At 38.6% G+C, this 12,411-nt stretch overlaps 2 protein-coding genes across 2 annotated transcripts; one reads left to right on the forward strand and one right to left on the reverse strand.

Annotated features, from left to right (window-relative positions):
- The first annotated feature begins 485 nt into the window (after positions 1–485).
- On the forward strand, positions 486–2,651 carry LOC104421957. Its single transcript, XM_010034142.3, has 3 exons — positions 486–896; positions 1,890–2,028; positions 2,119–2,651. The coding sequence occupies exons 1-3, from the start codon at positions 528–530 to the stop codon at positions 2,301–2,303; spliced, it is 693 nt and encodes a 230-aa protein (XP_010032444.2). The 5' UTR covers positions 486–527; the 3' UTR covers positions 2,304–2,651.
- Positions 2,652–5,627: 2,976 nt separating this feature from the next.
- On the reverse strand, positions 5,628–7,420 carry LOC104421958 (U-box domain-containing protein 26). The gene has a single exon (XM_010034143.3). It carries the CDS (start codon positions 7,231–7,233, stop codon positions 6,037–6,039), a length of 1,197 nt encoding a protein of 398 aa, XP_010032445.2. The 5' UTR covers positions 7,234–7,420; the 3' UTR covers positions 5,628–6,036.
- Between the last annotated feature and the right edge of the window lie 4,991 nt (positions 7,421–12,411).

Here is a 12,411-nt window from a genome sequence, read left to right on the forward strand (position 1 = left end):
TACTTGAGTGGTCAAAATAGGTTATCGTGTGAAGAGTGAGAATGCTATAAATATACACACATGGGGTCAATGTGTATTATTGTAACAAATTAAAATAATGAATGATATTATTTTGTAAATTGATTTAGGCTATTATTATTATTATTATTATTATTTATGTATTTATATATAAAAATATATCTAATATATAATCGAAAGGATAGAAAGATTATATCTATTAGGAGCTTTGAAGGCGGGGTTGGCCTCCCGTGCATAAATTGGTCAGGAGCTGATGCCGCTCTCCTAACGTCATGACAGGTCGAAATCAGTTGTTGAGCCTAAAAAATCTACCGTCCATCCGTGACACAAGTCTAATGGTCATTTATTTTCTTATTTAGAAGAATATCCATTTAGGTTTTTATTTGAGAAAATAATATAATTCCACTTTGTTTTTGAAATTTCGTTAAAAGAAAAGGAAGATGATGACGATGAAAATCTCTCTCTCTCTCTCTCTCTCTCTCTCCAAGCATTGCAGAGAGAGTTTGGCAATGGCGACGTGCCATTGCAATTGCAGAGCACCCATTTCTCATCTTCGTCTTCCTCCCCATCCTCCGACCTCGAAACCCTCCAATCCCCACCCTCAGTCCGTGAACCCAAACCCCTCGAGCAGACGGGTCTTCCTCCTCTCTCTCCCGGCGCGCGCCCTCCTCCTCGCCGCCGCCGCCGCCGCCGCCGACGGCGCGGCCAACGTCCTCCGGTGCCACGCCCTGGAGGGGTTCGACCCCGTGAGCCCCGAGGAGCGGACCGCCAGCGCCGCCAAGTCCCGGCGGATCGCGGAGGCCGTGGGGCTGCTGGAGAAAGGGCGGGAATTGCAGGCGCAGGGCGATTTCGGGAAAGCCCTCTTCTACTTCACTCAGGTGCGTCTGCCATTTTTCATCTCTCGAAACTCTCTTCTTGTTCTTGTTGAATTGAGCTGCATTTGTTCCCGTTAGTGTTAAGACTTGGCTGAAATGCGTTTCCAACGAGTGACTAATAATCCTGTTATACAGAAAAAAGTAGCTATCATGCCTTTTTCTGACGAATCATATATCACTATAACTGACTCCATTGAGTTCCCCACCATAGAACTCAACAGTTACACCCACTTGTTCAACACTATAAGGTCAAAATGTAATACGTGTTTATGTAGCTATTGGTCAAAAAGCATCTTCTGTGGCTTAGGTAGTGAATGCTCTCAAGGAAAGGGGAGCTATGGAATACACTATTGTTTGCGAGAGCGTCGAGGTATGGTGAGGTCGAATCGTGCACTCAAGCTTTTAGAGCAGTTCGCAACAGGGTTAACGTGATTTTTAAATCTCGATATTCACCCGGGTTCTTGATTTGCTCCTGCGGAATTCCAAGCTGCTGGGTAGTTCATTGAAAGGCGCTTGCTTTTTGGTTTGTGAGTGGTGTTTTTTATTGGATTCTGAGAAGCTGAATTGAGTGTATAACCGCAAAAGAGGAACTCAATCCAATCATCATCAGTTAGATGTGCTTGGTACTCCTCTGTTATCCTTGACCATGCGGGAAGCGTTGACTGTGTTTAAGTTTACGCGGAAGTCCTGCTCCTGTCTCGAGAATCTTCTTCACGTATGTGAAATTAAACTTCCTGCTAGTTTAAGTGGAAGGAAATGATACATACAATAACCTGTATGAGAAGGGATTATCAAGGAAGACTGAACTGTTATCAATGTGAACCGGTGATATCTGTGACTTCCTTCATCCCTCAATGCAGGAGGCTCATGCATTGGCCTGCTTTTGTTTTTGTTTTGAATCATGGTGTTGATATCTAGTCAACACTCTGTTTGTACTTGAGCATTGCGAAAACATTCGAAGTTCCTAGTTTGACTTTGTTTTTCTTCTAATTCAAGGTGATTGAAGGTTATAAAGACTTTGCGTTATCAGAATATGCAAGAGTTGGAAGGGCGTTAGCGTTGTATGAAGTCGGCGACAGGGAAGAAGCTATTGCAGAGATGGAGGATGTTTCCATATCATTGAAGGGATATCCAGGTACCTGTGAGAAATTAACATTGGTGCAATCCTTGAGAAATTAATAGGTTGGTGTTCCCACAGGGATAATGTTTTGCAATGTATGTGCAGAAGTCCATGCAGCTCTTGCAGCAGCCTTATATGTGGACAAGCATGCCCCCTTGCTTGCTGAAAACCAGTTCACAATTGCAACCCTATTGGATCCCCATTACACAGATCTTTCGTATGTAAAAGAGACGAAGCACTGGCCTCCGAGTTTAGTCAGTTCATTGCAGCAATTCATCACACTTACATAAAGATAGAGTCATCACATTTCCCACGCAGTTGATCAGCAAGAACTGATTTGCACTGTCATTATATCTTATTCTTTGTGAACCTGTATAATAATCCAATTCACCAAGAGAAAGCTAGGCTGATTAGTAGAGTTCATGACTGAGATGGATCATTGTTCTCTTTGATAAGCTTTGCAGCAAATTCTACCCCTGTTATCTGTGCTATATTCTTTACCTCTGTACTTTGTGAGGTTATGAAGAATTGCACTTAGCTTCGCCTCAAAGGACAAATTGCATTTTGATTGTTACTGCTATTTTTTAGCTGTAGATGTCAGTGTTGTTGATAAATATTTCAGAAAGCTAGTTTCGTAAGCCTGCTTGTTCAACTCAATTTTTTGATACTTTCTTGTCTATTAACAGATGAACTCTTTGATGTACTGACTGTGACTATCAGGGGGAAAAAAAGATATCAGCATGCCTGTTTGGCTGCACTACCCCTGAGAATTTGTCTTTACCTCTAATAATAATGTAGAGAAGGGGAAACAATCGGCATGCCTACCTGTGAGGATAGGTGCGTTTTCATTAGCATTAGGATGGAAAGAAGCTTTCATAGGACGGCTAGAGTTCACCTAGAGAATGCCGAATTTGTCGTTCTAGCCATCTTCGGGCGCACTTTGTCAAGTGCTTACGTCAACATACTGTTTGAGCTTCGGGAAAGCAATAATTGGGCGATAAATCCTGGCAACAACATGCTACAGCATTCCCTTGAATTAGCTTACTGTAGATCAAACTTTAAAGCCAGTGAGATATACTTCTTTTTTTTTCCTGCTCTTTTTGGTCGGGGGGATATATTTCGACCTTTGGACTTTTGTCACCCATCTCCCAAATAACGCCCCGAAGCTTCAGCAAAATCGGTAGTTTCGTCTGATCCACACGTTGGATTTGTTTTCATGGGAGGATGGCATGAGGAAAGCATCCTTTCCTTAATTTAGTCTCGGACTTCTTAAGAGACTTGTTTTGCGAAAATTTATCCCTGAGAAACCTTTTGAGTGCTATATCCTAGTTTATCAGGTACTCTCTTAGTCGCATATCCAGCATGTAAGATGCATTAACTTTTTGACCCTACTCCTGGATTTTGATTGTGATTAATGTTATCATTATGTTTAGCATAAGGATTGTTAACTTTTTTGCCATTACTTTCAAAGTGCTTTTGGAGCTGCAAATTTTTCTCCTCTTTTGCCTTTCCTGCAAGAAACAGGGGCTCTTTTACCCACCCAGTTCATTGCATGGATAGCAATCACTCTCGAAGGGGATGGCCATTCACTCAAACAGTCATAAAGACGGAAACCTACTATGACTTTTTGACTCTTGATTGCATGTTTTTGTTTGTGGGTCCTTCTTTATTCTTAATGTCGTACCTACCAGGATTCTCTTTCTAGATCGACTTCACATCAAAGGGTATGCACGCGTGAGGGTTATATTAAGTCTCGGTCTTTCTGGTAAATTTTGGTTTTCATGCCGGTGCTAATCACTCGAGGTGCATGTCTTTATCGAGCCATTTTGGGTACGTGCATACGTACGTTGTTATGTTTAGACATGTTGCTTGATGCCACTGTTTGGGCATACAGGATAAGTCTTTAAAGTTCTTGGTTTGAATTTGTTCTTTCCACGGAGTTTGGTAGCTGGATTGGGTCACCAAAGCAAAGTTTGAAGGCTGCTGGTGACTTGTCATCTCCTTTTACCCTGGCAAACTGACCTACCTGCATCTGTTTTGCGAGGACTTAAAGAGCAGAGCACCCGTAGACTAGCTTATAGTAAACAAAGAACTTGGGCAAGATTTGTAAAGCGGACAAGACGATACCTTCTTCTTCTTTCTTTTAAATAGCCATTCATATAAGAGAACTCTGGCCAGTTCAAACATTCTCATATTGGGAAGATTCTGATTTCTGTCATTATCAACTTACTTAACCAACGGTGAATGTTATACTTCTGTTTTCTTCTTCTTGTTTTTGTTTTGTTTTTTTTTTTTTTTGGGTATATTCTTGCAGTATTTGAAAGAATGGGGGGAGGGGGCTGGAGTATGGACAACATCCACTTGAACTAGATGATTCCATGTTGAAAATTCATTGTACCCTAACTCTGGTCCAAGTCACATGACGTGCTCTACACTGTTGTGATGTTGACTGAGTAAAGTTGACTGGCATGCCTGGAGGATTTTTGTGCATGGATTCCCAAATTGACACGCTTTAAACAGTTGTGCGGATTCCACTCGGTGCAAGTACCAGTCCCTATTTCACATTAGAGACCTACTTTAGGACGGATCAGTACCGGGGAAGTCAACAACAGTTGAACTTAGCCGGCTTGCTTTTGACCCTCGTTGCCGAAGGATGGTCGGTTCTTTGTCGTTGAAGCATGAGCGCGCTTTGCTGTTCCTCCTGTACTGAAGTCTTCCGTGTAAGAGAGATTAGGACCGCTGTTTACTGGTTCACTTTATGGGCCGAAACCTGGACCACCAATTTAGAAAAACCCTCCCTCCTTTTTTTTCTTTTTCTTTTTCTTTTTTCCAATATGCTTCAGAGATATTTTGGTTTAGTTTTCACATATCGAACTAAGCCGACCTCTCTGACTTGAACTCGGTAATATAGAGGCTGCCATAACTGGGACCAAGGAACTTGCGAAAATTTGCTTGCTCATGACTCGAGCATGATAGTGTCATAGTTCGTGTTGCTTGTGTCTTTTCGCGGCACGGAATATCGGTTCTTGAACAGGAACAGGCTGACTAATGACTCTATGTTGATGTTTAATTTATCAATCAGACTGAAGAAAACTTTTGATGGTGGTTTTTAGTTTATCAATCGACATATGTTGGTCTTTAATCCACTCTTTCTTTAATGTAGGTAGAGTGCATTGTTTATCATGTGTTGAATGACCGGCCAAAATTCCTACTTTTGCTTAAAACATCTAATTCTAAAACTGATTTGTACAAATAACTCTTGTTTGTTTCTCTAAAGAAGGTTAGATAATATGCACTCACGTTAATATCATAAGACGGGCGTGCTAGCAATTTGAACTCAACAAGCAGGCCGACAACCTTGGTGAAGTCATTACGAGATTTCTGATTGAGCTTAGCTACCGAGAATGTTCATTCAAAAGCACTCCTTACTTACCCTTCTCTCCCGTGCCTACACGCCTGCTGGATTTTGTGGAAAGCAAAGTGACTGAGCGTTCTCTGAAAATCTTGAGCATCGGACATAGGAACTGAGGTTACTCTGTCTCTCTCCTCCTCCTCCTCCTCCTCCTCCTCCTTTCTTTGCTTTGCCTTGTTTGGCCATTCTCTGACTAAATGATACCTAAAGGTTGGGAGACACCATAGTCTCTCTTATGCTAGAAATTTCTGATCGGAACTCAAGGTATCACTGTTGATTTTTCCGAATAGTTCCTAAGAAGATCCAACTTTTTCCAAATCCACTGTTGCATGCAGAATGTACTCAAAAACAGTTCCTTTCTTTAAACTCTTATAGGAGTTGATGAGACATAATTGATATTATAAAGGGGATGATGTTACATGAAATATAGACAATACCAGTAAAGCGAGTGAGCAATGGCGAATCATAATCAAGATCCACATAGGCATCAGATCAGACATCCCAATCAGGTCCCAGAATTCAACTACCCATGCTTTGATTCCCCTTTTTTTCTGTGGTGTACATGTTCTTCTTTTTGCTTTTTTTTTTTTTTAATTAAATTTCTCCCAGGACTAAACAGATGATCCAAGCATTTTGAGCAGCATCCTGGCCTTTGTCTTGGTCCTACCACTACACTGGCTCTGTAGAAGAAACAGCAGCTGTGTTAAAACTCCTGCACCAATTGCCCGTTCTCGCGCCAATGATGAATCGGAACATATGATCGTAAGTGAATTGACTGCGCTCTCGCTCCCTTCATGATTTGATGCTCCAAAGACCATCCTGACAAGAGAGGATACACCGTTTGGGTTATTGAGCAATGCCTCTTTCACCTGGGCATTCCCTTGAAGCAGCCGCTCTATCGTGGAGACCGCTATTGGAGAGAGGCATCTTTGACGTCTCTCCTTTTCAGCGGTCAAAGTCGAAATGTGGGCAACCAGCCCATTTACCACACCTTCTCTCACCAGATTCCACTCATTCGACTGTAGGGAACATAACGACCTTATCGCCTTGACCGCCGCCTCAGAAACCTCTGAATTTTCGGGAAGGAGGATAATTATTTGACTGAGGAAATTGCGGTTTTGGCCGAGAACAGCACAGAGATCTTTCATTTCTGAAGATGATGAGATTGTATCAACAAGTTGGCAAATGCTGAGCTTGATACTATTCGTGCCTTGTTTGCACAAATTCACCAATGATGCTTGTTTGGAGTCTTCTTTGAGTATGTCCAGTGACTTCACTCTTCCATTTGCCAGCAATTGCAGAGTACAAGCCAGTGCTTGTTCTAGGAACTTTACATGGTCAAGGGAGAGTTCAGATTCCACTTTCCCAAGTATCAGTTCCAACAACAAAGGCAGGAAACCCAGCTGCAGAAATAGACTACACCTTGACGTCGATTCCTCGCATAGAATACTAATACTCTCTAGAGCTTGGAGCTTACTGACCAGGCTCACTTCCTGGGATTCAAGGGTACTCTTCAGGGTGGCCACCAGGGAGCGATCAGGATCAACTGTCTCGAGACCAGGATTGAACTGGTGGCGGGACTCTAGCCACCGATCTATCAGATGGCGGAGAGTGTGGTTGGGGACGATGGACAAGTCGTGGAGCTTCTGCATTGTGACGGGGCAGGTGAGGTTGCCGGCAGCCAGCCATTTCTCAATGCTGGGTCTGTCATAGGTCTGGCCAGTGCAAAGAGTGACTGGATCTGTGAATAAGTCCAGGCTTATTGGGCATCTGAACAAATGAGGTATGCCCGTTTCAGTCTTCTTCATGAGGATCAAGATCAACCCCAATCAAAACCAAAGAAGCCAAACGATGATATTGGCGATTGAAGAGCAAGATAGGGAAGACTGGAAGCAAGAAAGTTGAGAACTTAGTGGGAGGAATCAGATTAGGCCACCAGCATGGAAGCGCAGAGATTAGAAACGAGAGCTAGAGAGGGGAGATGAGGCCAAAAGATGGGTCTTATCCTTGGTGAAAAGGGCAAAGAGACTGCCACTAAAAATATGGAACAAAATTTGGAAATGGCCCCCCCCACCTTTCCCCTTCAGCTTTCTCTCTCTCTCTCTCTCTCAGTCAGCAGTCTATTCATCAAACTGGTCAAACTGACCCACTAAAGAGAAAAGGGTGGGCGTTTTCATTGAACTTTGATTCTACATTCGTAGGTTGGATTGATAAGTGTGTGTCTGCGTGCGTGCGAGAGAGAGAGAGAGAGAGAGAGAGGAGTGTAAATCACTCCGACGTCCTACGTATGTTGACCAAATTGTTGGGGAACTTAAATACTTTGAAAAGCTACACCCCATGGAAATCTTTTCCAAACAACAATTAATAAGATATGACGTTAGTGAATTTTAGTGAGATGCAACACATAACGCATATGTGAGTGGCCTCACGTTTTTGCCGACGACATTTAGAGAATCCATCAACAAAATTCGGTTGAATCAAAATGAACAGGGTAATTAGGCGAATATGGGAATATATAATTATGATGCACTAAATTTCTATATATGAGGGATATGAGGGATATGAGACTTCTTTTTTTTTTTTGCTGATGTAGTAGGTCCAATGACGTTCGGATTAGTTTTTAACTAAATAGTATCGATATCGACACACGACATACGACATGAAACGTTAACACGTTATTTCTCAAAAAATAAAAAATTCCGACACATTTTATATTAAATGTATATTTTTATATATACATCACAACTTTAATCAAATTAATTTGCTTCAAATTCATAAATAAATAAATAAATAAATAAATAAAAGAGCATAAAATGAATTTACAATAAAAACATTAATCCACCATCTGTTAATATAATTTATTATTTCAATTTAACAAATTCAACTCTAGTCCAATAATCCATAAAACTTGAAGGAACAAAAAATATGAGCAATCTACATTTTAAACTCACGTGTGAGAACGTGTTGGAATAAAAGAGAAAAACAAACTTGGAGGTGAATTGTGTGTCACGGAAGTGAGAGTAAGAAAAAAAATAAAACTAGGTTTTTCTTCTTTCCCCCTTTATTATTTTTATTATTTTTTACATATTTTCATTTTGACCCCTTATTTGTTGAAAATTCTTAAAATTAACCCTTTGCGTATCAAAATTATGTGTTGGAATTCCAAACTCACATATTGGAATTCTGGACTCGTGTATCGAGAGCATCTGAAAAGTTGACTAAGTGTCGGATTTTCCGATATCCATTGAGCGAGTGTCGAACACGTGCCGAACAAGTATCAAAGTGCCTGACACAACTTAAAATCTCTTAGAGAGTGTTGGTACTTCCTAAGTTTTCATGCACCTCAATATGTTTACTCTTCATAAAAAAAAAAAAAAAAAAAATTATGGTCCAACCCATTACATTAATTCTCGCCTTTCTTTGAGGGATACGAAGTCAGGCCGTGAGTTGGCATATTGAAACATATAATATGAGACAACGACAAAACTGATTGTGATGCAAAATTAAAAACAACTTTCGACGAGGACTTGGAGAGATTCGAGGGAAGAAAGGTCTGGGATTACTTCCAAAGGGCTATTTAACACAACTCAAATTAAGCGGAGCTTCAAGTACACGGTGTGACCGACCAAAAAAAAAAAAAGTGCATGGTGTCGATAAAATATTTATATGTTTATATATAAGTATGTTAATAAATAAATGGGAAAGGGCCTAGAACATCACGTCATTAAATAAAATATCTAAAGACTGGTCCCCGTTCTTCACAAGAAAGAACAAACATAATAAAACAAGGAAGAGACGAAAGAGTATAAAAACAACCCATGTTTTCAGGGATGACTTTCAATCTCTACTCATAATATGGAGCCCCATTTGTATATACCACAGCAAAGTTTGAAGCCAGACCAAAATAATCAATTCATAAAAATAAAAAAATCTAAAAGAAAGAAAAAAGGAAGAAAACATGTGATCTAATGGTAGATTCTCTTGATCTTGGAATGATGACCGGACCTCCTCCTCACATGAAGCATAACTTTCAACACATGTGCTTCGATTTTCTAGAAATGGAGGGCTACAGTCCCCAGTTCCCCACCTAAAGTTTTTTGACTCAGTTAGTTCAAAATTACCCTCTCTCTCTCTCTCTCTCTCTCTCTCTCTCTCTCTTCAGCTTTTAATTTATTCTATAAATGTTAAAGTGATTGGATGGAAAATATTTAAATGGGGTGATTTGTCGCTTTGAGGTGTTGTTTCACAGATCTTCTACTTTGAATTTTGAAGTTGGTAACTTAATTGGAGCCATGAGTGCTAGTATTTTTCACGTTTCTTTTTCACATTGCAAAGATTGAACCAGTGGCACACTGACTACAAATATTGGTTTTTTCATCGGCAACATTAGCAAGTGTGAAAATTTTAAAGAAAAATTAAAAGCCAGACTTTTCTAATGGTCATAGCCTTTTAAAGTCATGTTAAGGACCAATCGGCAACAATAGGAAGTGTGAAAATTTTCAAAGAAAAATTAAAAGCCAATTTACTTTCTCAATTAAAAGAAACTTCTAAATATCGTTCGGCAACCTTAGTCCTCAATAATTTTATTTTTATCTCCTTGACTGTGATTAATTAGTAATGTTGATTAGTTAGTAGATAAATGTTATATTAACGACAACGTACTAATTATTAGCTCTATGAGTAAAAATGAAAGAGGTGTTGAGCTTTGGAGAAAATAAGCAATTTAATGTTTCTTTCTACGCATGATGACCCAAATGAATGCATTATATAAATTTTGCACCTATTCAATCTATCCGCCATGCCCTTAAATAACTCTTTTGAATAAGTGTACTTAATTAGTGATTAGCACAAGTAACTTGGAAATATCGACATGGTCATTGCAAATTTAATTTGTAAGATTAATCCATGAAATAAAACTCCACCATATTTAACCAAAGTCTCATTCATGATTTTTCTGTATAGTGGTTTTTGAATATCTCAGGATTTTATGTTCTTCTTTGGAAGAATTAAGCAAAACTCTTTTTGTTTCTAAAAATTACCAGAATTAGCAAAATTTCATTATCTCATCTCAATTACGGTTTTCAAGTGTTATGAGCAGACGAATACTATATGACTCTTTCTCTTCAATTATTTAGTTTTTTCGACCGTTCACAGGAATACTTTAAACCTCCATCCGACCAGATACTGCTAAATGCTTCGACTTGGACATGGCAGTTGGAATATGGCCAACTTAAGCGGTTATATTAACTTCATTTCTTCCTTTAATAGAATAAACATTTTCCAAAATTAGAACTCCAATTGTAGATTTTTCGTAAAACACAATTTGAGCAAAAATGTTGTGTTGCTTATAGATAAATACAAATTTTCCTTTTTATAAGTGCTTAGACAAGCCTACTAGCAATTTTAAGGGTTAATAACCTAAAAAAACCTCAAACTAGTACATTTATAACAAATTTTTCCTAAATTAATTTTTTGATCACAAAAAACCTCAAACTAGTATACTCGCGACAAATTTACCTCAAGAGTTCACAAAAAAAAAATTAAACTAGTATATTTGTGACATATTTACTTTAACCGCCACAAACCTCAAACCGATATATTTGTAACAAATTTACCATTGTTAAATTAGATTAATAACACAAGAAAACCACAAAAATAATACAACTGTGACAAACATATAGTAAAATCCCAAACTATATGTCATCCAACTTAATAATTTGACATTAAAATTTAATGAAAACTAACAAAAGGTAAATTTATCACAAGTATATTAGTTTGAAGTAAGTTTGTCAAAGATGTACTAGTTTGGAATTTTTGCTGGTCAAAAATTAGTTTATGATAAATTTATCATAGTGTACCGGTTTAGGATTTTCGGGGTATTAACCCTAATTTTAATTAAGATAAAAGTAATGGATTATTGTTCAAAAAGTCTTAAACTTATTATAAGACGGCCAATTTAGGTTTGTATTTTTCAATCGTGCTAATTGAACTATATTTGTAAATCATCAAAAAGTTTAGAATTAAACTAGCAAATCATTAAAATATTTATGACTAAATTGACATAATTGAAAAGTTTATGACTGAATTTGAACAATTCAAAGTTTTATAAATGAATTGATGGTCGTACAATAATCTATGACTTTTTGGGTAATTTTTTTCTAATAGCAAGGAGATGCGAATTTTCTCTTACAAGTTTGATTTGTATGCATTTCTTTAGGCTCCCAATTTCTTTGTCCAATTTAAGAAAAAGATGCCATGCATTGGAGTGCTTGCCCGTGCATGCACTTTAGAAAAATGAATATGAGAGAGAGAGAGAGAGAGAGAGAGAGAGAGAGAGAGAGAGAGAGAACGCCAAGTAATACCAAAGAGACAAAACAAAAGACAGAAAAGAGGCCACTAACATCCATCAAAAACCTTACTTAATTAGAGTTTAGAGGTGAACAGAAGTTTGACCTTTGAACACTAAATTGTCTGCAATCGGAGTTAGGTGATCGTGATGTCCATTAAAGTTTTATGATATAACTTACCGGTCAATGAGCCCAGAGAGAGAAAATAAAAATCAAACTTTGCTGTCGACCTTCGCAAATCATTGGCCGGGCAATTGGCGTACGGCATTTATTTGTTATTGCCTGCCATTAACTATAATAGCCCACATTACAAAATTATGAAATCACCCTTTTGATATATATTTATATATAAAGATTTGATTCCAAGAATGGCAGAGGCATTAAGGACAGGCTTTCATTAACTTTCATTCTCCTTTTTTTGCAACTTGATGGTCGTGCTGATTGATACATGTTAATTTCTGGTCTCTGATAATGACCAAGGACATAATTTTTTCTTTAATCTAATCGAGCTATTAGTTGGACCATACACAGATGCTTAATTTTCAAGCCCCCAAGTCCCTCTTCACGTGCGATTGCTGTTGCTAGAGGGAAAAGGCAACGGATATAGGACAAGTCAAAGTAAAACTCTCCATCTTTTGA

This window comes from Eucalyptus grandis, chromosome 8 (genome assembly GCF_016545825.1).
Source record: "Eucalyptus grandis isolate ANBG69807.140 chromosome 8, ASM1654582v1, whole genome shotgun sequence".
Classification (NCBI taxonomy): domain Eukaryota; kingdom Viridiplantae; phylum Streptophyta; class Magnoliopsida; order Myrtales; family Myrtaceae; genus Eucalyptus; species Eucalyptus grandis.

Bases quoted from the DNA above. Each gene is read 5' to 3' on its own strand.
- LOC104421957 (XM_010034142.3), top strand. From the start codon at position 528: ATGGCGACGTGCCATTGCAATTGCAGAGCACCCATTTCTCATCTTCGT. The intron at 897-1,889 runs GTGCGTCTGCCA...TTCTAATTCAAG, and splicing joins CCCTCTTCTACTTCACTCAG to GTGATTGAAGGTTATAAAGA. The intron at 2,029-2,118 runs GTACCTGTGAGA...ATGTATGTGCAG, and splicing joins ATCATTGAAGGGATATCCAG to AAGTCCATGCAGCTCTTGCA.
- LOC104421958 (XM_010034143.3), bottom strand. From the start codon at position 7,233: ATGAAGAAGACTGAAACGGGCATACCTCATTTGTTCAGATGCCCAATA.